Source organism: Puma concolor, chromosome B4 (genome assembly GCF_028749965.1).
Source record: "Puma concolor isolate L17-30 chromosome B4, mPumCon1.1.hap2, whole genome shotgun sequence".
Lineage (NCBI taxonomy): Eukaryota > Metazoa > Chordata > Mammalia > Carnivora > Felidae > Puma > Puma concolor.
Window position 1 is genome coordinate 126,556,809 of NC_141673.1, and position 26,614 is coordinate 126,583,422.

Below are 26,614 nucleotides of genomic sequence, written 5' to 3' on the forward strand. Positions count from 1 at the left end.
AAAAAAAACCCAAACCAAACACATAGACCCAGAGAACAGATTGGTGGTTGCCAGAAGCAGGGGTTGGGGGTGGGAGAAACGCAGGAAGGTAGTCAAAAGATACAAACTTCTGGTTATAAAAGAAATAAGTCATGGGACGTAAAGCACAGCGTGGTGACAATAGTCAACAATACTGTGTTGTGTAGGGGTGCCTGGGTGGCTCAGTTGACTGTCCAACTTTGGCCGACTCAGGTCATGATCTCACAGTTCGTGAGTTCGAGCCCCACATTGGGTTCTGGGCTGACAGCTCAGAGCCTGGAGCCTTCTTCGGATTCTGTCTTCCTCTCTCTGTCTCTCTCTCTCTCTCTCTCTCTCTCAAAAATAAATAAAAACATTAAAAAAATTTTAAATACGTGTTGGGTATTTGAAAGTTTTTGAGAATAGATCTTAAAAGTTCTCATCACAAGAACAGAAATGTGTTACTCTGTGTGGTGACACGTTAACTAGATTTACTGTGGTAAACATTTCACAATACAGACAAACATCGAGACATGATGTTGCATATCTGAAATATAATGTTGTTATATTCCGTTATATACCAATTAAAAAAAAAAAACTTGCTTAGACTCCAAATCCTCACGGATTTCAACATGACTTGGGTAGTAAAAGCAACCTCAAAGGACTGAGATCTTGATTGGGCAGGACCAGGGGTGAATGGAGATATTTGTTAAGATGGCTGGACTAGTCAGAGATCTAAATTAAGTCCTACGTCAACACCTTCACAGGGATGAGAATTCAGGTGATCATTCAGACTCTCCAAACTTCAGTTTCCTCTCTACAGACGCCGTGTGATACAGGGATTAAGATCACAGATTCTGAAGCCAGCCTGCCTTGGCTCTGTAACGTTGGGCAAGTTTAACTGGCCTCTCTGGGCCTCAGTTTCTTCATCTGTAAAAGGGCGAGTGAAAATAGTATTAGGCCTACATTCTCAGGCTCCTTAAGAGAATTAAATGACTCTCATAAAGCACTTGTCATTGCATCTGGCACACCGTAAATGCTATAAAAATGTTCGCTATTACGACACTACGCCAAGAGCAGAGTTAAGTGTCTGACTGGGGTTCCAGCACCAGCCTTATGCGATGCTGGAGGCTGAGTCTACGGGCACCCTGCATAACTTGTTATTTAAGGGAATTACTGAGACCATGAGACAAACTAACCCAGAAAACACAAGTCCTAGGTACTTGCCAAAATTTGGAGGGAATGGGAATCGGTGGGAGCCCAGGTGGGTTATGGCTGGACCAAGCATCCCTCTCTGTAGGCAGGGGAAGGGCAAGATCTTTTTTTAGAAATTTTTTAAAGTTTAGTTATTTATTTTGCGAGAGACAGAGATAGTACAAGTGGGGGCGGGACAGCGAGAGAGGGAGGGAGAGAGAAGTGCGGAGCTCAAACTCACAAAACCTTGAGATCATGACCTGAACCTAAACCAAGAGTCAGGTGCTCAACTGACTGAGCCAAACCAGCCTCCCTGAGGAAGACCTTTTTGATGTTATGCAGTATGACTAGGGAGGTGGAGGGAGTTAGTTATATAATGAGAGGAAAGCTTCTGAGAAACAAAAGTCTTTGCGAAAAGGGTTAAGGGGTGTGTGCATCGGGGGTGGGGTGTCACGGAATGTGCAGGGGGAAGGTCCACGCGACAAATATCTGCCACTGAGATTTGGACATGGAGGCAGGGGCAGGGCGGGGTGGGTACAGTCAGGTTGAGCAAACGCATTTCATAGGTAGGCCCTTCAAAGAAGCGATGGCTGTGGGGTAAGATCACTCTGGGTTTGGGAAAGCCTCGTTAGCTTCTCAAACTCCCTACAATTTCCGTTGGGTTTTGAGAGTTGCCTCCTTAAGTAAAAGTGTGAGCATGTGGGGCTCATCGCGCCACAGCGAGGGGAGCTACGGCACTAGGGGGAGGCGCAGCGCCTGGGTGAGGTAGAGTGCCACCATCCATGGTGACGTCGGGGTCCAGCGCGGGCTGTGTGTGCTGCCAGCCAGAGGGCATCTGGCTGTTTAGACAGGCCAGGCCTCCAGCAGGCAGAGGCTCCGCTTACCCTGATGGGGCCGGACTCTTTTCAGACCTGGTTTCATTCCCTCAGCAGGTGCATGGTAACAGGGGCAATTGGTGGAACTACTTTTTGTCTCCCCGAGTTGAAATCAAGTTGTGACAATAGCCGTGGCCTCAGGTTTCTCTCCGTCAGGCTCCATCATTGAACCTCCACAGCCTTATAAGTGTGAGTGGAGCAGAACATAATAGGTTTTCATTTATTATGAGAGAGAAAGAGAAAGGGGGGGGGGGCGGCGGGGCTCACACTGAGGGCAATCATGATGGTTGAAGGCTTCCCAGGGAGATGAGCAGAGTAGGGTCCACCAGAGGGGACCCCCATCTCTCCGGCTCCAGAAGTGAGTAAAGGTGAAAGGCAGCTTTGAAGGACCGGCCGGGGCTGGCTTGGAGGTGTCACAAGAGGATTACAGAAAAACCCTTGCTCTCCATTCTCCACCAAGACAAAACATTTCCTTGACCCAAAGCACAGCCCTGGGAGGTAAACCACAGAACCGACGACCAAGGGGGTACCGATGATAAATTCCTCTTTATAGATCCATTTCCATTCTGCAGGCACTGAGCTAAGGGCCTCATGAGCAGTAAGAGTCTCCTAAGGACCTCACCACAACCCTAGGAGTTAGGTTCCCTTTTTAGCCTTATTTTACATGAGAAGAAATAGCTGTTTAGCAAGTTGCAAGACTATTAAGTGGCAGCATTGGTCTCTGAACCAAGATTCCAGTTTCAAAAAAGCCTGATTTTTTTAATGATCACACAAAACCCCCCACCTGATTAATCCCGTGTACCCTAGCGATTAGCAGCCAAATGGTAGGACCCTTCCCCTCAGCTCTGAAGGAGAAAGGAAGTGTAAAAATGCAGCGTCCTGACGGGTGCGTCTTTCAGCAAGAGGCACAGTCTCACCTCCAAAGTCTGGGTTCTGGGCAGAGTGGTATTGGCCACAACGCATGAGCACACACGCAGAACCCTCTCGCCCTGAAGCACGCAGTGCTGGAACCATCTCCCCAGGCTCAGCACTTGGCATCACAGCGACATGGTGACGTCTTCCATAAAGGTGGCTGTTCACATAAGATTTCTGTGTGATTTGCTCTTTTATTTTTCTCTTGGACCATTTCTAGCTCAGTGACGACAAAAGAAATCAATCACCAAGTAGAACTACAGCGGAATCCTAAATTTAGGCCTAGTAAACAGAAAGACTCTACGGTTATTGAGAAATCCGGCCTCAGGAAAAACGCCATTTACCCCGAATTTCAGGAACACGTGAATTTAGGTAACTTCACGGGATGACGATGTGCAGCCATCCCAAATTGAGACTCTGCCCATATTTAGAAGGCGAAGAATTGTCCTAATATTTTTATCATTACCCCTCAGTTTTGAGGAAAACAGAATTGCTGGCAATTCTAAGATTGCTTGTGGCTGGAAGTCCCTCGCAGGCTACGGGGTTGCTCAGTAGATTAGCAAGGAGCCAGCTCAGGGAGCAGAAGGAAGGAGTGCTGAGCCCAGAAAGGTGCCCCTCAGAAGTCATTACCCCCGTATCCTTAGGGTGACATCCTACAGATGACCTCTGATGGCCAGGACTCTGTTTACCATCAGGGCACTAGGTACAGGCTTGCAAAACGTTCACCGAGAACGTCCTTCCAATCACTCCAGCCCCTCTGCACCGTACCCACAAACTCGTCCTAGAGGTCAAATTCAATTCACTCTCCCTGGAACGTTACGCTGTGAGTCGCTCCCCCCCCCCAAATTGTAATTTAGCTAGCCCCAAACGGCGCTAGACTTGAACTTGAAATAATTTACCCAGCAGAACTTTCCCAATTAAATTGGCACAAACTCAGGCTCCATGTCAAAATCAGAACTTGGGTCATAGAGACCAAAACGCAAATGGCACCAGGTGCTTCTAGCACGCAACCTCCACACCGTGTTGACCACAAAGGTGGTTTTGTTCCGCTACAAACGAGTGTCTCTTTTTTAACAAAAGAAGGGCAAAGCTCTAGGTGTCGCGGCTGCTTACCTTTAAGGCGACTATGAGGACAAGCGCAGGTCTCTGGACTCCTCATCCAGTAACTCCTGTAACTGATCCTCTGCTCCGAGACCAGGAGGCAAAGGGAAAGGAGTTCCAACCTAGAATGCTGGCCTAGTGTGAGGTTTACAGAGTGGTTAATCAACTTAACGGGAATCACACGGTCCTTGGGCAGCCGGGCTGTGTGCCTGCTCTTTCTCGAAGCCAGCTGTGGCTGACTTCTACCGAGCCGGCGGAGCTCCAGGAGTGCCTCAACGAGCAGCATCACGACCACCTGGAAGCCGCTCAAAATCAAAGTCTCAAACCCTACCCAGACTCACAGAATCAGAAACTCTCGGGATGGGGAGGAATAGTCTGTGTTTTAAGAAGTCCCCTGGTTGATCCTGATGAGGCCTTTTGGGGTGACAGTGGGATTCACGGGGTCCGGAACCGACGGCCAAAAAAGAATTCTTGAAGTTGTCTTTGGTGCAAAAAGGTGATTTTATTAAAGCACGGGGACTAGGACAGGAAGAGCTGCCCCAGGACCATGAAGAGAGGCTGGTTATATACTATGGAGTGGGGAGGCGGGGGAAGTCCAGGGGAAGTTTCCAGCGAGATTTTCATATGCTGAGGAAGACTCAAGGGATACTGGAGGCCTAGCTATTGTCAAGCTAGGGTTGTTTTTCCCTTTAGCAAAGCATTAGCATTAAGACACAGGGAGTTCCTGGAGGAACACCAAGTATTTGTCAATGGGCTGCAGGTTAGAAGGCAATTTAGTTCTATCTGCCATTTCCTTCTGCCTTTGTTCCCCACATCACTATGGAGGGGTGATGGAGGCTTAGATCCTGCAGGACAATGATCTCTATCAGTTAACCATTTGTTTTTTCCCCCTTTCCTTTGTTCTTGGGCAGCCAGGAGTGCCCAAGGAATATCACACATCCCACCTGCTTGGGGAGGGAGGGTGTGGATGTTTGCGGCCTATCAGCTTGCCTTATGTTCCCTCCTCACTCTTACTGGATGCCACCATTTGTGAACTGCTGTACTTTGTCATGAGGCCCCCTGAAATCAGGCTCTAGAGACAACTGAAGAAGAGACCCGCCTCACTTTGAAGTCAAATAAAGGTGGTAGAAAAAGATCGAGTTTGGGTGGGACAAGGCAGAATATCTATTTACCGGTAAGAAAGGCAGGAGAGACGGATTGGATTGGTTGCTACGAGTCTTTTTGGCAGTCAAATGGGCCTTTTCCCTTGTCAAGATACATCATTAAAAAAATAAGAAAAATATTAGGCCTCTATTTTCCAAGGAAAATAACTAAAGCCGGGGTTATTTTCTATTTTAATAAATTGGCTAGGTTGTCAGTAACGTTGTTTGCACATTTCATGAACTTACCTACTGGAATCATGTTTAGATTTCCTCCCAAAAATATAAACTATATCACACTGTCAGTAATATTATATCCATAAGCACACTCTGTTAAAACCGTGACAGTTTAGGGGCGCCTGGGTGGCTCACTCAGTTGAGCGTCCAACTTCGGCTCAGGTCATGATCTCAGGGTTTGTGGGTTTGAGCCCTGTGTCGGGCTCTGTGCTGACAGCTCGGAGCCTGGAGCCTGCTTCTGATTCTGTGTCTGCTTCTCTCTCTGCCCCTCCCCTGCTCATGCTCTGTTTCTCAAAAATAAATAAATGTAAAAAAACCAAAAACTGTGACAGTTTATGCATTGATCTACGGCCTGACTTAAGCTTTTGTTATTTAAAACATTTTTTTGAACTTCCCTTTTTGTTTCCAGCTCTCCTTACTTAAAACAGGTTTCATTTAGTGATTAGATAGAATGTTCATGTATTATCCTCTAGGCTTCCTGAGTTTGCTGATGTAACATCACTTATGAGCCAGTGGGCAAGGCTTCTAGAACTATACGATATTGGTTTTGCAAGAGTTGGTTCAGAATCTGACACTCAGAAACAGAAGGTAATACAAATCACCACATTAACACTAGGCTTTATTACATTTGTCTGTCATTTAGTTTCCTTGGGGTTTGTCATCTTACAAGCAGAAAAATATTATTGACATCACAGAAGCTGCAGCCAATTTATCCCAACAGGCCTCTGTCCACTTCAAATACTACAAACAAACGTTCTTTATTAGCAAAACAATATTGTTTGAAAGTTTCCCAGAATTAATTTAGAATTTCCTAATTACTAAAAAAGATACGAGTTCCATCATGGTGCTGGGGACTAAAACCAGAATTGCAATTGAGGGCAACGTGATCTTTGTATCCTAAAACAAAAGTGCCTTATAAAATTAATAACTTAATGACCTAAAAGACACATACTTCGTCTAAGATAACAATAATTAATTTACAATCACTGTATAGAGTACGACAAAAGAAACAAAAGGAGGCCATATAAATTCGTTTTTTGAAGAAGTGTGAGACTCTTAACTTATATTTTAATATTTTGTTCATATATAGCCAACAGTAAGAGAGAAAGCCAACCTAGGGTCAATCCAAAGTTCTGCAGGAGAAACATCAACCAGGGTCGCCGTGTTTGAACATGAGTCATTTCAGGAAGCTAAAAAAAGAATAAAAAACCAGAATAAGATCCAGATATATTCACTGCTGGGAAAAGTTTGGTGGGAAAACATGAGACTGTTATTCAGAACCTAATAACCTTTCAAATTCCCAAAGCAGTTACAAAATGCTTAATACCTACTCCCAACCAAAATTTGAAAATGTAAGATAAATTAAGTCATTTGATTGCGGTTAGAAGAATCCTAGTGTTGCCAGAAGTCTTAAAATGACAGAGTTATCAACTGAAACCAAGCGCAATCCTTCTTATTTTTGTTTACTGTGAAGTAGATAATAGATGAAAAGTATTACTTTTGACTGTTCTGTTAGGTTTATGGAGCCATTAAACTTACTGGTTGTTACAAAGCACATATTTGTTTCCTTTCAAAGAGATCTTCAAGGTCTTTCTGACCTTCAGAACAATAAAGGAATCACGCCCTAGAGCTACACTTTACTCTCCTAGAGGCAAGTGACAAGGGTTTTGTTTGTGAAATGGCTTTAATACCATTGAGAGCAAAATGTTCCTGTGAGCATCTAGGAACAGCACCTCAAGGTAGTATTTTTTCTTTCTTTTTTTTTTTTCACTTGGCCTTTATTATTTTTTTTAATATGAAACTTATTGTCGAATTGGTTTCCATACAACACCCAGTGCTCATCCCAACAGGTGCCCTCCTCAGTGCCCCTCACCCCCCCTCCCCTCCCTCCCACCCCCCATCAACCCTCAGTTTGTTCTCAGTTTTGAAGGGTCTCTTCTGGTTTCTTTTTTTTTTTTTAATTGAAGTACAGTCGACACACAACGTTACATTAGTTTTGAGTGTACCACCTAATGACTTACCACCTCTACACTGTATGCTATGCTGGCCACAAGTGAAGCTGTCATCTGTCACCTTACAACACTCTTACACCGTGGACTATATTCCCTGTGCCGTATCAGTCCTCCCTGTGATGTGTTTTTGTCTCACATTCTTTCAAATCCCTCACCCCGGGAAGGTGAGTGGAGATCTCTCGTATGACATAGTCCTTTCTATTAGAAAACAGGGTTAGGTCAGCCTGGAGGGGAGACTTAACTCACCCATGCCATTGGGTTGGATAATTCTTTGTTACAGGGGTTGTAGGACGCTTAGCAGCATCCCTGACTTCTGCCTGACATATGTCAGCTGTACCTCTGACCCCAGTTGGGACAACCAACAATGTCTCCAGATGTTGTCAACTTTCCCTGAGGAGTAAAAATCACATCTGGTTGAAAACTGGGTTATTTACAGCAAGAAAAAGATAAAACATATAAAATGTGCAAGGGTTTTAGATTTACGGCAAGAGAAAACAGGTTGATATACTTTTTTTTTTTTTTTTTTTACCTTGACATGTTTTTTTTCAGGCCTGTACAAGAGCATCTGGAATGTTCTATTTGGGTATGCTTGAGATGGATATTTCTCCCTTTTAAAATTAGATAAATGGACAGAATGAAGATTAGGATTATTGTGTCCTGCTATCTTACACCCTAACATGGAGCAGTGGACTAGAAGGCAAAGTAGGATCCAGAAATGCTGTCCTGGGTGGATGACCTTAAAGAAATCATGTGTCCTATTGGTTTATCTCTGCCATGGTTAAACATCAGGTTAATGATACTACTTGAGAGTAATACTATTTGGTTCATTATCTATTATAAACTCAAAATGAAATTTGAAAATCCATAGAATATTCCCAAAGAGCCAACAATTTATGGTAATCTGGAGGGATTAACAAGATACATGCATCAGAGTCACCCCATACATCTGATTCTCAATAGTTTGTAAGCAATTTCCAAGAGGTGACTCCAAGGCCAGACAACATGGGCCACCAGTTCCCTTCCGTCTCAATAATTTATGTATCAGACCATCTTGGTGACACAATTAATTATGCCATCTCTGGTAACATAAAGGCTGAAGCTCTGACCAGCCTTATTTCCAAATACACTAAGGTATTGAGATATTGTGTAGTTCCCTCTCCTCCCTGTTTTTCAAGCAAGGTAATTAATGTTCATTTACAAGATGTGGATGAATTTACAGCTCATCTTATGTCCACTGTGTCTAGCACTACCTGATGGTTCATCTCTGATGAAGTAGAAGTAATTTCTAAAAAGATTTTCTTGGTAAATGCTCATAAAATGTGAATGATTTGCTGAACAATCATGCTGTTTTCAATGACTTGTTGAGAAAACTACTTGAGGCAAGACAGAAAGCACGGTGACGAAAACGGTTCTGGTTCAATAGATAGAACTTGAGATTTATTTTCAAACCACCAGTGTCTTAACCTACAATTGAGAAAGCTCATTTTCTAATTTTCATCTTTGCCTCAAACTTCTAGTCAGGATCTTTCGTTGGAAAGAAGTAGGTCTTGATTAGGTAGATTTAATAGCCAAAAACTTGTAGATACAAAAACACAGAAATTAAATGAGGGTCCTGGGACTTCCCGCAAAATCTCAATCAGTTTCTGTCATGACTCAATCCAAAGAAATGCCACAATTTTTAAAAACAATTGTTTGATCTATTGTTTTCCTCACTAGCCTGTTTGTAGACCTGCTGTTTGCTTGTAGTGTGTGACACACGATAGAATTGAATAAATGTGTTTATAAGAGCTTCCAGACTCTGTCAGTGGCCCCATTCCCAGGAAGAAAACCAAGAATCCTTTATTCTGAGTATGCACATGGCATTGTCCACAAGAAAACATCATGAGGATTTTACAGCTCCAGGAGCCACCGTTCACATGAACTCAGTGTCTTCTGGGAAGTTTTGCAACTTAAGATGACATTTTGAAAATCCATAGAATGTTCCCAAAGAATATTCCCCTGTGCGTTCAGAAAGGGGAGTGAGCATGTTATCTCTAACCGATTCATGGGAAGCCAAAGCAAGCTTCCCGCCATCCCGACCTTGGTGGACATTTCTAAGGCATGTATATTGATCTCCAAGGGGCCTGGAACACATAGCCCCAAGAGAGTACACGGGGCAAACACGAACAAGACGGAGGGCCAAGGATGGAGTTGTTGGAGTGTACAATCCTCTGTCTACTACAGTAATGAGATGAGCGGGCTTCTTGTCCTAGTTCTGACATCACATTCATGTGACTTTGAGTAAGTCATTATCCTCCTTGAGCCATGGTTTCCTCAGAACCAAAAGGAGTTAATAATTTAGCTCTTGCAGGATTATGAGGAGTAAATGGGGTGCAGGATATAAGAAAGGGCATGATAAAATGGATGTAAATGAAAGTAAGTGCTGCATGAGACCTGTAGCCAAAGCATCCTGAAAGACTTCAAGGGAACGATGAGCTGCTAGAAGGCACACCCAAATGGATGGCAAGATATCATAGAGTCGGGGCGCCTGGATGGCTCAGTCAGTTAAGTGTCTGACTTCGGCTCAGGTCATGATCTCACAGTTCACGAGTTCCAGCCCTACGTCAAGATCTTTGTTGACAACTCAGAGCCTGGGGCCTACTTCAGAATTTGTGTCTCCCTCTCTCTGCCCTTCTCTTGCTCTAGCTCTGTCTGTCTGTCTGTCTCTCTCTCTCTCTCTCTCAAAAATAAACATTAAAAAAAAAAAAGACTAACCTTATAAGCCTATAGAAATGGACAAACAATGAAAATCGACATTTAAAAAAAGTTTAAGGAGATTCTCATCTTGATATGGATCATCTTGATTTGGATGGTCTATCTGAACTTTGCACGTTCGCATGTAAGTGGATTTTGGTAAGAAAATCGAGCTAAGCTTGCTTTTGAGAAAATACTTGGCTCTTTTTTGGATGATAATGGATGAATATATAAATCGTAATATCTCTTGGAAATGCACCAAAATACCAGAGAGTCTCACAAAAAGTCTTTCCAAAAGACACAAATGTAAAATGCCAAATCCCAACCGTGTCTGATTACAACATCTCACTTTCTTTGAACTTACCCATGTTTTTGCTATCATTTCAGTCAGTAAATTTTGAAGGGACATAAAGATATATATGCATTCATTTTTAAGAGTATATATTTTGTTTTTTCTTTTAAAAAAATTCCTGACATGAGTTTTAGGCTGCCCATTTCCCCCTGGGTTCCAAGAGAGAAAAGTCCCTTTTTCCTCTAGGGCAATTAGATTCCCTTATTGAATAATTTTACAGATCCTGATTATATCCTAAGACTAGAGGGGGTGAAATGATGGATAGAGTATGTTAACGATGAAGTAAAAGGTCAGGAAAAAAGAGAAATGTTAGCAAAACACTTTTGCCCGGAGATAGAGCTAAGAGATATGTTTTTTATTTTTTTTTTTAATTTATTTTTTTTTTTAAATTTTTTTTTTTCAACGTTTATTTTTGGGACAGAGAGAGACAGAGCATGAACGGGAGAGGGGCAGAGAGAGAGGGAGACACAGAATCGGAAACAGGCTCCAGGCTCCGAGCCATCAGCCCAGAGCCTGACGCGGGGCTCGAACTCACGGACTGCGAGATCGTGACCTGGCTGAAGTCGGACGCTTAACCGACTGCGCCACCCAGGCGCCCCGAGATATGTTTTTTAGATTGCTGCCAGAAATTTGGAAATCTTGAAGTAGAAAGCAACTTTCTTTTTTACCTCCATGTTTAGCAAATTCCCCAACTCAAATCAGTGGATGCCAAAATATGACAGCCAAGGAATTGTAATGTTCTGGCAAAAAAGAAAAAGAAAATCTTTACCTAAAAGCCTTTTAACATGCTTTTTTTTTTTTTTTTTCAAATTTGAATCAGACACTGGAGACCAATTCCCTAGATGGACCAAGTCTACATGGTGACTGACCTATCTGTAGATAATGGTCCCTATATTTCTATTAACTAACTGAGATGTAGGTATGGTGACCAAACCTCTGATTAGAATTTCTGGACATTTAGAAAGTGATATGAAGCACATGATTGATACTTGAGTCAGTCTCCATAACTGTATTCATAGTCTTAACTTGTTAAAGGGAATGCTCACAGAGAATGTTAGAACACATGAGGAAAAAAAGTGGATAAATTCTAATGGCATGTGCCTTGTAATAATTATATACTAGGGAGGACTCATCGCAAAGGAGGATGATCTATAAAACATTCTCTAGAACTAAGATTTTTTGTCTCTCTTTACACATCTAAGCTGCAGAATCTTGCTGTGCAAAGCCTTCTCTGTCTACTTCTATCTGTATTTTGAAACTGGTTTCTTGTGGGTATTAAAGCTCTATTGCTACATATTTCAACATTTACTTTCAGTATAGATCATAAATGTGTGTACTGAAAAAGAAAGTTCAGCATCCAATGCTTCTACAAAACACCGAAAAATCAAAGTCCTTTCATTATTAAAAATTCATAATTTAAATATAAATATTCAACATTCACTTATTTAAAAAAATTTTTTTTAATGTTTATTCATTTTTGAGAGAGAAAGAGGCAGAGTGTGAGCGGGGAAGGGGCAGAGAGAGGGAGACACAGAATCCAAAGCAGGCTCCATCCAGGCTCTGAGCTGTCAGCACAGAGCCCGACGGGGGGCTCAAACTCACAAACCATGAGATCATGATCTGAGGTGAAGTCAGGCGTTTAACCAACTGAGCCATTCAGGTGCCCCTCACTTATTTTTTAAAAAGTTTATTTATTTATTTATTTATTTATTTATTTATTTATTTATTTATTTATTTTGAGAGTGAGACTGAGAGTGTGAGAAGGAGAAGGGCAGAGAGAGAGGGAGAAGGAATCCCAAGCAGGCTCTGCAGTGTCACCACAGAGCCTGACATGGGGCTCGGTCATGAGCTGAAATCAAAAGTCAGATGCTTACCTGACTGAGCCACCCAGGCGCCCCTCAACATTCACTTAATTGAAGATATTTGGTGATGTTTTTTATGAAGGTAAAATTGTAATTTAAATGTTTTTCCTTTCTCAGGAATACGTAGTTTTTGACATTATTAACTTTCAAGAGAAATAATTTGCTTCTCCATTCATGAGGCTCTCTTGATAACTGACTTACACCATCTTCTTTTCAGAAAGACCCTAAAACCCATTCATCATGCACATGGAGTTAGGTATGCATTTGCATTTGCTAAAAGGAGCTGTTCTCGTTCCTAAGAAATATGATGAGAGAGAAAACCTCAGAAATGTATTTTGTAGGCTGTCCTAATAATACTTACTCTCACTAGGGGCACACATTCCATAGGTTGTTCTAATTGTCACATTTTTATTATTTTTATTTTTTTAAGTTTATTTATTTTGACACAAAGAGACAGCAAGTGAGTGTGAATGGGGGAGGGGCAGAGCGAGAGGGAGAGAGAGAGAATCCCAAGCAGGCTCCACGCTGTCTGCACAGAACCCAACATGGGGCTGGATCCCAGGAACTGTGAGATCATGACCTGAGTTGAAATCAAGAGTCAGACACTTAACCAACTGAGCCACCCAGGAGCCCTCATCACATTTTTAAAGAACTTAATGGTGTCTTTGCAGAAGACCCACATCTGAGAACAAGATGGAAGTTTGTTAGTGAAAGTCATGATTTGGCTTTTTTTTTTTTTTTTTTTTTGGTAAAAAAAATGAACAAACTGAAAATCAACAACTCTTCTCAGATATGACAGAAAAGTGAGGTCCAATGACTGACCCAAACGTTGGAAAGAAAGTCAAGTGAATATACAGAATCACAACTTACCTGAGCAGAAACCTACAGGAAGAAACTTTTGTGGGACCCAATAAGCCAAGGTAGGGAAAAAGAAACACACAAACCTGTAATTGACAAATTATTACAGGCTCAGTGTAGACAAGCCTAAGAATTAAAAAATTTAGGGGGACCCTAAGTCTCAGAGGGTCCCCCACACTTTTGTTGATTTTACTGCCAGGAGCTCTACCAAATTCTCACAGTGAATATTGGGGGGGGGGGGGGGGAATCCCCCTGTGCTTTTATCAGGAGGAAGATAAAGAAGCCATTTTGAAATCCTTTAGAGATTCTGATCTTAACAAGGATTTCCCTTATGAGAAACTATTTTATCAAAGTCTAACCTGCTGGAGTTTTATCAGAGCTTATCCCACCTAGGGAAGGGAAGTCCTCAACTTTACCCCACTCTAGCCATTTTCTTCCACCTAAAGGGGGAGGAGGCAAGAAGTTCACAGTCTGGAAGCACAGGCTCCCCACAAGACCAAGACCTAATCAAAGAACTATGGAAGTCTCCCCTTCTCTCCATGCCTTACCACGATATTACTACAGGACTCTTGACCACACAATTCCTTTTACCCAGTACAACAGGTCGTGCTTTCAACCGAAATAACATGAATTACTGGAAGGCAAAAAACACAGTTTAAAGAGACTGAACAACCTTCGGAACCAGAGTCAGATACAGCAGGAAAGTTGGCATAATCAGGCCAGGAATTAAAAAAACAAACAAACTGTGACTCATACGGTAAGGGCTTTAATGGGAAAAGTAGACAACGGAAATGATAAAAGATAGATAACATAAGCAGAGAGATTCTTCTAAAAAAGAATCAAAAAGAAAAGTTAGAGATGAAAAATACTGCAAGAGAAAAGAACAATGATGGGCTCATTAGTGTATGGGACATAGCTGAGGAAAAACTCTGAGTTTGAAGCTATGACAATAGAAACTTCCAAAATTGAAAAGCAGAGAGAAAAAGACCCCCAAAACCCAAAACATAATATTGAAACCATGAGAGAAAACGTGTAATATAGGTGTATTGGTAATATCAGAAAAAAAAAAAAAAAAGAGACAGAGAGAAAATGAAGCAATATTAGGAGCAATAATGGCTGTGAATTTCCCCCCAAAAAATCTCAGGTACCAAATCCCAGCTCCAAAGAAGCTCAGAGAATAGCAAGCGGAGATGTGCCAACAAAACAAAACAAAACCAACCAACCAACATCAAGCAAACAAAAACAAAACACCCTTCACGTAGGCATATCATTTTCAGACTTTAGAAAAACAAAGGTAAGAAAAAAAACCTTAAAAGATGGCAGAGTAAAAAACAAAAACAAAAACAAACAACCAACCCAAACCAAAACCAAAACCCAAACAAAAAATTTATATACAGAGGAGCAAGGACAGAATTATATCTGAATTCTCCTCTGAAACTATGAAGAAAAAAAAAAGAATGAGAGAAAATGTTTAAAGTGTTGAGAGAGAAAATCACCAAGTTAGAATTCTGCACCTCCAAACTTTTCCAAGAGTGAAAGGAGGGAGCGCCTGGGTGGCTCAGTCAGTTAAATATCCAACTCCTCATCTCGGCTCAGGTCATGATTATACAATTCGTGAGTTTTAGCCCCGCGTTGGGCCCTGTGCTGACAGTACGGAGCCTGCTTGGAATTTTCTCTCCCTCTCTCTCTACCCCCACCCCCCTCATGCTCTCTCTCTCTCTCTCTCTCAAAATAAATAAACTTAGAAAACAAAAAGAGAGAAAGGAAAATAAGACTTTATCAGACAAACAAAACTTGAGTAAATTTGTTGCCAGTAAAAAATGTTAATTGAAGTTCTTTGGAGATGGGAAAATGATAAAGGTCAGAAACAGGGATCTACACAAGAAAGGAAGAATATCAGAAAGTGAATAAGTGAAAGAAAAATGAAAACTTTTAGGTTTTAAAGTTCTAATTGATCCAACAGATAATGGTTTCTTCAAAATGATAATAGCAACGATGTATTCCATTCCGTATGCTTGTGTGTGCCTAGGTATGTATGCTTATTTAATATTGAAATAATTGACAGAAATGATGCAACGGATGGGGAGGATGGATTAGGAATATTTTCTTATTACAAGGTACTTTTATTATCCATGGAGCAGTGTTATTTGAAAGAGGAGTTGGATAACTTGTAAATGTATACTGAAAACTCTAGAGTGACCACTTAAAATACTCAAAAAAGAAGTATAATTCATGTGCTAACAAATGAGTCAAGTGGAATTATATAAAATGCTCAATTAAAATCACAAGACGGAAAAGGTGTGGAAGGCAAAAAAAGGTAGCCATAAAGAACAAAAGGCAACAATTAGAAAACAGTAATAAATATAGTAGATTTTAATCCAACTATATCAATATCACTCTAAATGTCAATAGACTAAATACACCAAAAAAAAAAAAAAAAAAAAAGAGGGATTTTCAGAATGGATCAAAGCATGAGACCCAACTATATGCTTTCTACAAGAAGTCCATTTTAAATATAAAGGCACATATCAATTAGAAGTAAAGACATGGATGAAGATATATCATGCTAACACTGAGTAAAAGAAAGCAAGACTACCTATGTTAATTTCAAACAGAGCAGACTTCAGAGCAAGAAATGCTATCAAGGATAAAGATGGGCATTAAATAAAAACAAAAGACTCAATACTCCAAAAAGACATAACAATTCCTAATATGTGTGTACCTAACAACAGAGAGTTAAAAAATGTGAGGGGCGTCTGGGTGGCTTGGTCGGTTGAGCATCCGACTCCAGCCCAGGTCATGATCTCACAGCTCGTGAGTTCGAGCCCCGCATCAGGCTCTGTGCTGACAGCTCAGAGCCTGGAGCCTGCTTCGGATTCTGGGTCTCCCTCTCTCTCTGCCCCTCAACCCACTTGCATTCTGTCTCTGTCTCTCTCAAAAATAAATAAACATTAAAAAAAGATGTGAGACAAAAATTGATAGAACAGCAAAGAGAAAGAGACTGATCCACTATTATTGTTGGAGACCTTAACATGCTTCTATCAGAAATGGACAGATGCAGCAAAAGTTGATTCTATGAAAACATCAATAAAATCTATAAGCCTCTACCCGGTTAAGAGAAACAGAAAACATAAATTACTGATATCAGAAATGAAAGGGGTATCACTACAAATACCAAGGACAATAAAAGCATAATAAATGGATGTTATGAACAACTCTATACCCACAAATTCGATAATCTAGATGAAACACAAAAATTCTTTTAACAGACAACTGCTAAAACTCATACAAGAAAAAATATACAATCCGAATAGGCCTATATCTATTTTTAATATTGAATCAATAATCAATAACCTTCCAAAACAAAAGTACCATGCCCAGATGAGTTCACCAGTGAATTCAACCAAACGTTTAAGGAAGAAATTATACCGATTCTCTACAATCTTTTCCAGAAGACAGGGGCAGAGGGAATACTTCCTAACTCATTCTAAAAGGCCAGCAATATCTTAATACCAAAACTAAAGACATTGCAAGAAAACTATAGAGCAATATCTCTTATGAACAGATATGAAAACTTCTCAACAAAATATTAGCAAATTGAATCCAACAATATGTAAGAGAACTACACACCACAACCACATGGGATTTATGTAAATACATAAGACTGGTCCAACATTCAACAATTAATACAGTCTATATGACAACATCGACAGTCAAAAGAAGATATTAATAGATGCACAAAAAGCACTGGAAAAATTCCACACTCGTTTATGATAAAAATTCCCAGCAAACTAGGATTATAAAGAAACTTCCTCAAATTCATCATGAACATCTGTAATTAAAAAACAAAACAAAACCCTACAGGTAACATCATGCTTGGTGAGAAACTAGACTTATTGCTAAGATCAGGCACAAGGCAAGGATGTCCCATCCCACTGATGCTTTTTCAACATCAAGTTGAAAGTCTTACTGAATTCAATAAGAGGAGAAAAGGAATTTAAAGGAATATAGAAAAAGATCATTTATGTATAAAATCCAAAAGAATCATCAAAAAGACTCCTAGAACCAATAAGTGCTTATAGCAAAGTTGCAAGATACAATAATAGACAGTAATATACAAAAGTTGACTAATTTTTTACATATGAGGAATGAACAACTGGAATTTGAATTAAAAACACATTAGCATTTATGTTAGCATCAAAAAATGAAATACTTAGGGATAAATCTAAAAATTATGTACACAATCTGTGTGAGAAAAAGTGTAAAGTTCCAAAAAAAGATATCAAGGAAAAAATAAAGAAGCATAGAGACAGTCCATGCCCATGGATAGGAAAAATCAATATTGTCGAGATGTCAGTTCTTCTATAGATTCAACACAGTCCCATCCAAAATCTCAATAAGTTCTCTCATGGCTGTTGACAAACTGATTCCAGGATTTATATGAAGAGGCCAGAGACCGAGAAAGGCCACCATATAATTGAAGGAGAAGAACGAAGTTGGAGAGCTGACACTGTCAGTCTTCAAGACTTAATATAAAATTGCAGTAATCACAACAGTATGGAACTGGTGAAAGGACAGAAAGACAGATTAAAGGAACAGAACAAAGAAGCCAGAAATAGACCTATATAAATATAGCCAACCGGTCTTTGACAAAGGAGCAAAAGTAATAAAATGGAACAAAGACAGTCTTTTTTAAAAAAAACCTGCAATGAATCTATACACAGACCTTACATCCTCCACGAAAATTAAGTCAAAATGAATCATAGCTCTAAATGGAAAACACAAAAGTGTGAAACTCCTAGAAGATAACAGAGGAGAAAACCTACATGATCTTGGGTACAGTGATGCCTTTTTTAGATAGAATACCAGAGACATGATTCATGAAAGAAATCATTGATAAGCTGAATTTCGTTAAAATTAAATTTTCTTCTTTGCAAAAGACATATCAAGAAAATGAAAAGACAAGCCAGAGATTTGGAAAATTTTTTGGCAGAAGACACATCTGATAAGAGACTGCCATCCAAAACATACAAAGAACTTTTGAAATGCATAAATAGGAAACAACCCAGTTTCAAATAATGGTTAAAAGACCTGGACAGACACCTCCCCCAAAGAAGGTACACAGATGGCAAGCAAGCATATTCAGAGGTGTTTAACATCATATTTCACTAGGAAATGTCAAACAAAAACAGCAACGAGATATCCCTACACAACTATGACCATGGCCAAAATCCAAACATCGATGACACTGAATTCTGACAAGGACCTTGAGCAAGAGGGACTCTCATTTAACGCTGGTGGGAATGCAAAATGGTATAATCACTTTGGAAGACATTTGGAAATCTTTCCTGGAACTAGACATACTCTTATCATATGATCCGGGGATTACATTCCTTGATATTTCCCCAAATATACAGAAAATTTATGTTCACTCAAAACCCTGCACATGGATATTTATAGCAGCTTTGTTTGTAACTGCCCAAACCTGGAAATGACCAAGATGTTCTGCAGTGGGCAAAAGGATAAATGCACTGTGGTATATCCAGATATGACATAGTGCCAAAAAGAAATGAGCTATCGAGCCACGAAAAGACTGGGAGAGACCTTAAAACCGTATCCCTAAGGGAAAGAGGCCAGTTTCAAAAGGTACATACTGAATGATTCCAACTACACTGCATTCTGGAAAAGGCAAAACTACAGAGATTAAAAAATATTCGTGGTTTCTAGGGGCTAATGGAAAGGGAAGAGGCAGGACACAGAGGATTTTTAGGGCAGGGGAACTATTCTACACATTACAAGGGTGGGTATGTGTCATTTGTCAAGACCCATAGAGCATACAACACCACATATGCAATAAATGTGAACTCTGGACTTTGGGTGATAATAATGTGTCAACAGAGTTTCTTAATTATAACAAATGTACCTCTGTGGTGCAGGATGTTGAGAGTGGGGAAAAGCATGAACGTGGAAGACAGATGTTATTTGGAAATTCTCTGGACTTTCTACTCAGTTTTGTCATGAACCTCAAACTGCTCTCAAAAATAAAGTTTTTTAACTAAAAAAAAAAAATCCATTTCCCAGTTACACTAACCTTATTTCAACTGCTTGATAAGACAGCCACACATAAAAAAAAAAAAAAAAAGTCACTAGATAAATTAAAGAAACACTTTGCGGGAAGTATAGGCCCACTGGGAGAAGAATTATGGTTATGGATCATTCTGTATTTCTTCTGCCCACACATTCCTATTGCTCTAAAAATAGGAGAAAAAAGGAGAAGAAGGAAAGGCTAAAGTATATTTTAAGTTACTGGACTGTTTAGTGGCTTAGGTCAAACTAGAGAGTGCCACTTCAAAGTCTTCGGTTTATACTCAGAAGGACCTTTTTTTTCCCTAGTATTTTCCACAATCTTATACCTGTATAACATCTGCATATTATCAAATGCATGAAAAAAATGGACTTTAGAATATTCACTCATCTGGGTATTTACAACAAAGTTAATAAAGCATTCAGTTAATTTTTTCTTTTGATCTTTTGAAGGGTCATTTGATAATTACTCATTGATAACATGTTATCTAGAAAATGATTAAAAAGAGACATTGGTCACTTTGGAGAATTTTTTAAATTAAATAGATAGGTAAGTAGATTGTTTACTATGGTTCTTTTTTTTTTTAATATGAAAAGTATTGTCAAATTGGTTTCCATACAACACCCAGTGCTCATCCCAACAGGTGTCCTCCTCAATGCCCATCACCCACCCTCCCCTCCCTCCCACCCCCATCAACCCTCAGTTTATTCTCAGTTTTTAAGAGTCTCTTATGCTTTGGCTCTCTCCCTCTCCAACTTTATTTTTCCTTTCCCTCCCCCACAGTCTTCTGTTAAGTTTCTCAGGATCCACATAAGAGTGAAAACATATGGTATCTGTCTTTCTCTGCCTGACTTATTTCACTTAGCATAACACTCTCCAGTTCTATCCACGTGGCTACAACAGGCCAGATTTCATTCTTTCTCATTGCCAAGTAGTATTCCGTTGTATATATAAGCCACAACTTCTTTATCCATTTATCAATTGATGGACATTTAGGCTCTTTCCATAATTTGGCCATTGTTGAAAGTGCTGCTGTAAACATTGGGGTACAAGTGCCCCTATGCATCAGTACTCCTGTATCCCTTGGGTAAATTCCTAGCAGTGCTATTGCTAGGTCAGAGGGTAGATCTATTTTTAATTTTTTGAGGAACCTCCACACTGTTTCCCAGAGCAGCTGCACCAGTCTGCATTCCCACCAACAGTACAAGAGGGTTCCCATTTCTCCATACCCTCGCCAGCATCTATAGTCTCCTGATTTGTTCATTTTAGCCACTCTGACTGGCGTGAGGTGGTATCTGAGTGTGGTTTTGATTTGTGTTTCCCTGATGAGGAGCGACGTTGAGCATCTTTTCATGTGTCTGTTGGCCATCCGGATGTCTTCTTTAGAGAAGTGTCTATTCATGTCTTCTGCCCATTTCTTCACTGGATTATGTGTTTTTTTGGGTACGGAGTTTGGTGAGTTCTTTAAAGATTTTTGGATACTAGCCCTTTGTCTGATATGTCATTTGCAAATATCTTTTCCCATTCTGTTGGTTGCCTTTTAGTTTTGTTGATCGTTTCCTTTGGAGTGCAGAAGCTTTTTACCTTGATGAGGTCCCAATAGTTCATTTTTGCTTTTAATTCCCTTGCCTTTGGAGATGTATCAAGTAAGAAATTGCTGCAGCTGAGGTCAGAGAGGTTTTTTCCTGCTTTTTCCTCTAGGGTTTTGATGGTTTCCTGTCTCACATTCAGATCTTTCATCCATTTTGAGTTTATTTTTGTGAACGGTGTAAGAAAGTGGTCTAGTTTCATTCTTCTGCATGTTGCTGTCCAGTTCTCCCAGCACCATTTGTTAAAGAGACTGTCTTTTTTCCATTGGATATTCTTTCCTGCTTTGTCAAAGATTAGTTGGCCATACTTTTGTGGGTCCAAGTCTGGAGTCTCTATTCTATTCCATTGGTCTATGTGTCTGTTTTTGTGCCAATACCATGCTGTCTTGATGATTACAGTTTTGTAGGCTAAAGTCTGGGATTGTGATGCCTCCTGCTTTGGTCTTCTTCCTCAAAATTACTTTGGCTATTCGGGGTCTTTTGTGGTTTAATACAAATTTTAGGATTGCTTGTTCTAGCTTTGAAAGGAAGCCTCATGAAATATTGATTGGGATTGCATTGAGTGTGTAGATAGCTTTGGGTAGTATTGACATTTTGACAATATTTATTCTTCCAACCCATAAGCATGGAATGTTTTTCCATTTCTTTATATCTTCTTCAATTTCCTTAATAAGCTTTCTAAGTTTTCAGCATACAGATCTTTTACATCTTTGGTTAGGTTTATTCCTAGGTATTTTATGATTCTTGGTGCAATTGTGAATGGGATCAGTTTCTTTATTTTAGTCTTTCTGTTGCTTCATTATTAGTGTATAAGAATGCAACTGATTTCTGTACATTGATTTTGTATCCTGCGACTTTGCTGAATTCATGTATCATTTCTACCAGAGTATTGGTGGAGTCTATTGGGTTTTTCTTGTATAGTATCGTGTCATCTGCCAAAAGTGAAAGCTTGACCTCATCTTTGCCAATTTTGATGCCTTTGATTTCCTTTTGTTGTCTGATTGCTAGAACTTCCAACACTATGTTAAACAACAGCGGTGAGAGTGGACATCCCTGTCGTGTTCCTGATCTCAGGGGGAAAGCTCTCAGTTTTTCCCCATTGAGGGTGATATTAGCTGTGGGCTTTTCATAAATGGCTTTTGTGACATTTAAGTATGTTCCTTCTATCCCAAATTTCTCGAGGGTTTTTATTAAGAAAGGATGTTGAATTTTGTCAAATGCTTTTTCTGCATCAATTGACAGGATCATATGGTACTTATCTTTTCTTTTATTAATCTGATGTATCACATTGATTGATTTGTGAATGTTGAACCAGCCCTGCATCCCAGGAATGAATCCCACTTGATCATGGTGAATAATTATTTTTATATGCTGTTGAGTTGGATTTCCTAGTATCTTGTTGAAAATTTTTGCATCCATATTCATCAGGGATATTAGCCTATAGTTCTCTTTTTTTGCTGGATCTCTGTCTGGTTTGGAAATCAAAGTAATGCTGGCTTCATAGAATAAGTCTGGAAGTTTTCCTTCCCTTTCTATTTTTTGGAACATCTTAAGAAGGATAGGTGTTTTAAATGTTTTAAATGCTTTAATGTTTGGTTTAAATGTTTGGTAGAATTCCCCAGGGAAGCCATCTGATGCTGGACTCTTATTTGTTGGGAGATTTTTGATAACTGGTTCAATTTCTTCGCTGGTTATGGGTCTGTTCAAATTTTCTATTTCTTCCTGTTTGAGTTTTGGAAGTGTGTGGGTGCTTAGGAATTTGTCCATTTCTTCCAGGTTGTCCAGTTTGTTGGCATATAATTTTTCATAGTATTCCCTGATAAGTGCTTGTATCTCTGAGGGATTGGTTGTAATAATTAAATATTCATTCATTATTTTATCTATTTGGGTCATCTCCCTTTTCTTTTTGAGAAGCCTGGCTAGAGGTTTATCAGTTTTGTTTATTTTTTCAAAAAGCCAATTCTTGGTTTCATTGATCTGCTCTACTGTTTTTTTAGATTCTATGTTGTTTATTTCTGCTCTGATCTTTATTATTTCTCTTCTTCTGCTGGGTTTGGGGTGCCTTTGCTGTTCTGCTTCTATTTCCTTTGGGTGTGCTGTTAGATTTTGTAGTTGGGATTTTTCTTGTTTCTTGAGATAGGCATGGATTGCAATGTATTTTCCTCTGAGGACTGCCTTCACTGCATCCCAAAGTGTTTGGATTGTTGTATTTTCATCTTCATTTGTTTCCATATATTTTTAAATTTCTTCTCTAATTGCCTGGCTGACCCATTCATTCTTTAGTAGGGTGTTCTTTAATCTCCATGCTTTTGGAGATCTTCCAGACTTTTTCCTGTGGTTGATTTCAAGTTTCATAGCATTGTGGTCTGAAAGTGTGCATGGTATGATCTCAATTCTTTTATACTTATGAAGGGCTGTTTTGTGACCCAGTATGTGATCTATCTTGCAGAATGTTCCATGTGCACTTGAGAAGAAAGTATATTCTGTTGCTTTGGGATGCAGAGTTCTAAATATATCTGTCAAGTCCATCTGATTTAATGTATCATTCAGGGCCCTTGTTTCTTTATTGATCCTGTATCTAGATGATCTATCCATTGTTGTAGGTGGGGTGTTAAAGTACCCTGCAATTACCACATTCTTATCAATAAGGTTGCTTATGTTTATGCTTATTAATTGTTTTATATATTTGGGGCTCCTGTATTCAGGAGCCAAATGCATAGACATTTATATTGTTAGCTCTTCCTGATGGAAAGACCCTGTAATTGTTATATAATGCCCTTCTTCATCTCTTGTTATAGCCTTTAATTTAAAGTCTAGTTGGTCTGATATAAGTATGGCTACTCCAACTTTCTTTTGACTTCCAGTAGCATGATAGACAGTTGCCCATCCCCTCACTTTCAATCTGAAGGTGTCCTCAGGTCTAAAATGCATCTCTTGTAGACAGCAAATAGATGGGTATTTTTTTTTTCTACCCATCCTGATACCCTATGTCTTTTGGTTGGAGCATTTAGTCCATTTACATTCAGTGCTATTATTGAGAGATATGGGTTTAGAGTCATTGTGATGTCTGTAGGTTTCATGCTTGTAGTGATGTCTCTGGTACTTTGTGGTCCTTGCAACATTTTACTCACAGAGTCCCCCTTAGGATCTCTTGTAGGGCTGGTTAGTGGTGATGAATTCCTTCAGTTTTTGTTTGCTTGGGAAAACCTTTATCTCTCCTTCTATTCTGAATGACAGGCTTGCAGGATAAGGATTCTTGGCTGCATATTTTTTCTGTTCATCACATTGAAGATTTCCTGCCATTCCTTTCTGGCCTGCCAAGTTTCAGTGGATAGGTCTGCTACTACCCTTATATGTCTACCTTTGTATGTTAGGGCCCATTTATCCCTAGCTGCTTTCAGATTTCTCTCTTTATCCTTGTATTCTGCCAGTTTCACTATGATACGTCTTGCAGAAGATCGATTCAAGTTACGTCTGAAAGGAGTTCTCTATGCCTCTTGGATTTCAATGCCTGTTTCTTTCCCCAGATCAGGGAAGTTCTCAGCTATGATTTGTTCAAGTACACCTTCAGCCCCTTTCTCTCTCTCTTCTTCTGGAATTCCTATGATACCAATAATATTCTGTTTGATTGCATCACTTAGTTCTCTAATTCTCCCCTCATACTCCTGGAATTTTTTATCTCTCTTTTTCTCAGCTTCCTCTTTTTCCATAATTTCATCTTCTAATTCACGTATTTTCTCCTCTGCCTCTTCAATCTGTGCTATGGCTGCCTCCATTTTATTTTGCACCTCATTAATAGCATTTTTTAATCATCATGACTAATTATTAGTTCCTTGATCTCTGTAGCAGTAGATTCTCTGCTGTCCTCTATGCTTTTTTCAAGCCCAGCCATTAATTTTATGACTATTATTCTAAATTCTTGTTCAATTATATTGCTTAAATTGGTTTTGATCAATTCATTAGCTGTCGCTACTCCCTGGAGTTTCTTTGAGGAGAATTCTTCTGTTTTGTCATTTTGGGTAGTGCTTGTGGTAACTTCAAACTGCAGGGCACTTCCTCTGTGCTATCCAGAGAAACTTGTGTTGGTGGGCAGGGTTGCAGTCAGACCCGATATCTGCCCCCAGATATCGCTGGGCCCACAGTCAGACTGGTGTGTACCCTATCTTCTCCTCTCCCAGGGTCAGGACTCACTGTGGAGTGGTATGGCCCCTGTCTGGGCTGCTTGCACACTGCCAGGCTTGTGGTGCTGCGTCGATGGGATCTGGCCAAGGGCGTATTAGATGGGGTCAATCCGCAAGGTGCACGGGGTCAGGAGGGGCAGGCTTAGGTAGCTTTTTTGCTCTGAAGCACCAGGAGGGAGGCAGACCCGTCAGAGGGTTGGATCCACAGAAGCACAGCGTTGGGCGTTTGCACGGTGCAAGCAAGTTTGGTGACGGGAACTGGTTCCCTTTGGAATTTTGGCTGGGGGGTGGGAGAGGGAGATGGCGCTTGCCAGTGCCTTTGTTCCCCTGCCGAGCTCTGTCCTTCCAGGGCTCAATGACTCTCCCTTCTGGCGTCCTCTCGCCCTCCCCGCTCTCCGAGAGCAGAGATGTTGACTTTTAAAATTCCAGATGTTAAGTCCTGCTGGCTGTCAGAACTCACGCAGTCTGGCCCCTCCGCTTTTGCAAGCCAGACCTTGGGGGGCTCTGCCTTGCCGGGCAGGCTGCCCCTCCACCACCCCGGCTCCCTCCCACTAGTCTGTGGAGTGCACACCGCCTCTCCGCCCTTCCTACCCTCTTCCGTGGGCCTCTTGTCTACACTTGGCTCCAGAGAGTCCATTCTGCTAGTCTTCCAGTGGTTTTCTGGGTTATTTAGGCCAATGTGGGTGGAACCTAAGCGATCAGCAGGACAAGATGAGCCCAGTGTCCTCCTACGCTGCCATCTTCCCCTGTACCCTCAGTTTATTATGGTTCTTAATGACACCCGAAAGTTCGGCCAGTGTTTGTAAAACCTAACACGCAGTCTATATGATCCTTTATCCATGAGCTGTCTCCAAGAAAATTTTCTGAAGAAGTCATCCATGAGATCACAACTTGCTAAAAAATTGATAAATTAGAAACACTGTTGGTCTTTATAAACCCAATACATAGGTGGACTAAGTTTTGTCTTTCTTCTCTCATCTGTTGAGTGAACAATATACTTGTTTTAGTAAGTATTCAACCACAGAAACAATCACATGACCTTTTTGGTTTTCTTCTGGACTGGTGACAATATGAAGGCACACATAGGCTGGGTCTTCACAGCAGTGATTTTTTCACACATTCAATTAACTTTAGATGAACTGAATTGTAAACAACCTATGTTAGTCTTAATAGGTAAACAAGACTGTATCTTACACTCACTGTCACAGACTACATAAATCTACCAGGGAGGTTGGTCTAGTAAATGAAAGATCACACAAGGATCAAATTTGTCATACATTGTTCATTAAGAATTTAAGAAAACATCATCCCTTCTAACTTTAAGGAAATACAGAGATTTCTTTTATTTACTTGTTCTCGTGAATGCATGTTTATCTATTCGTATAACTTAAAATTAAAGAAGAAGAGGAAAAAAGTGGATAAAATTGAGTCAGATTTCTGTTTTGAGTGAGTTAAAAAAACAAAAGAAGAGAAATGACCTCATGTGA

At 40.2% G+C, this 26,614-nt stretch overlaps 1 protein-coding gene across 6 annotated transcripts in view; it reads right to left on the reverse strand.

The window, feature by feature from the left end:
- Nucleotides 1-6,056: 6,056 nt before the first annotated feature.
- Nucleotides 6,057-26,614, reverse strand: part of SLC39A12 (solute carrier family 39 member 12) — an 86,305-nt gene continuing 65,747 nt past the window's right edge. For all 6 annotated transcript variants that reach the window (XM_086714826.1, XM_086714827.1, XM_086714824.1 and 3 more), the window contains one exon: nt 6,057-6,645. In XM_086714826.1, the coding sequence (XP_086570952.1) occupies nt 6,517-6,645 (129 nt within the window). In that variant the 3' untranslated portion in view covers nt 6,057-6,516. The remainder of the gene's footprint in view (nt 6,646-26,614) is intronic.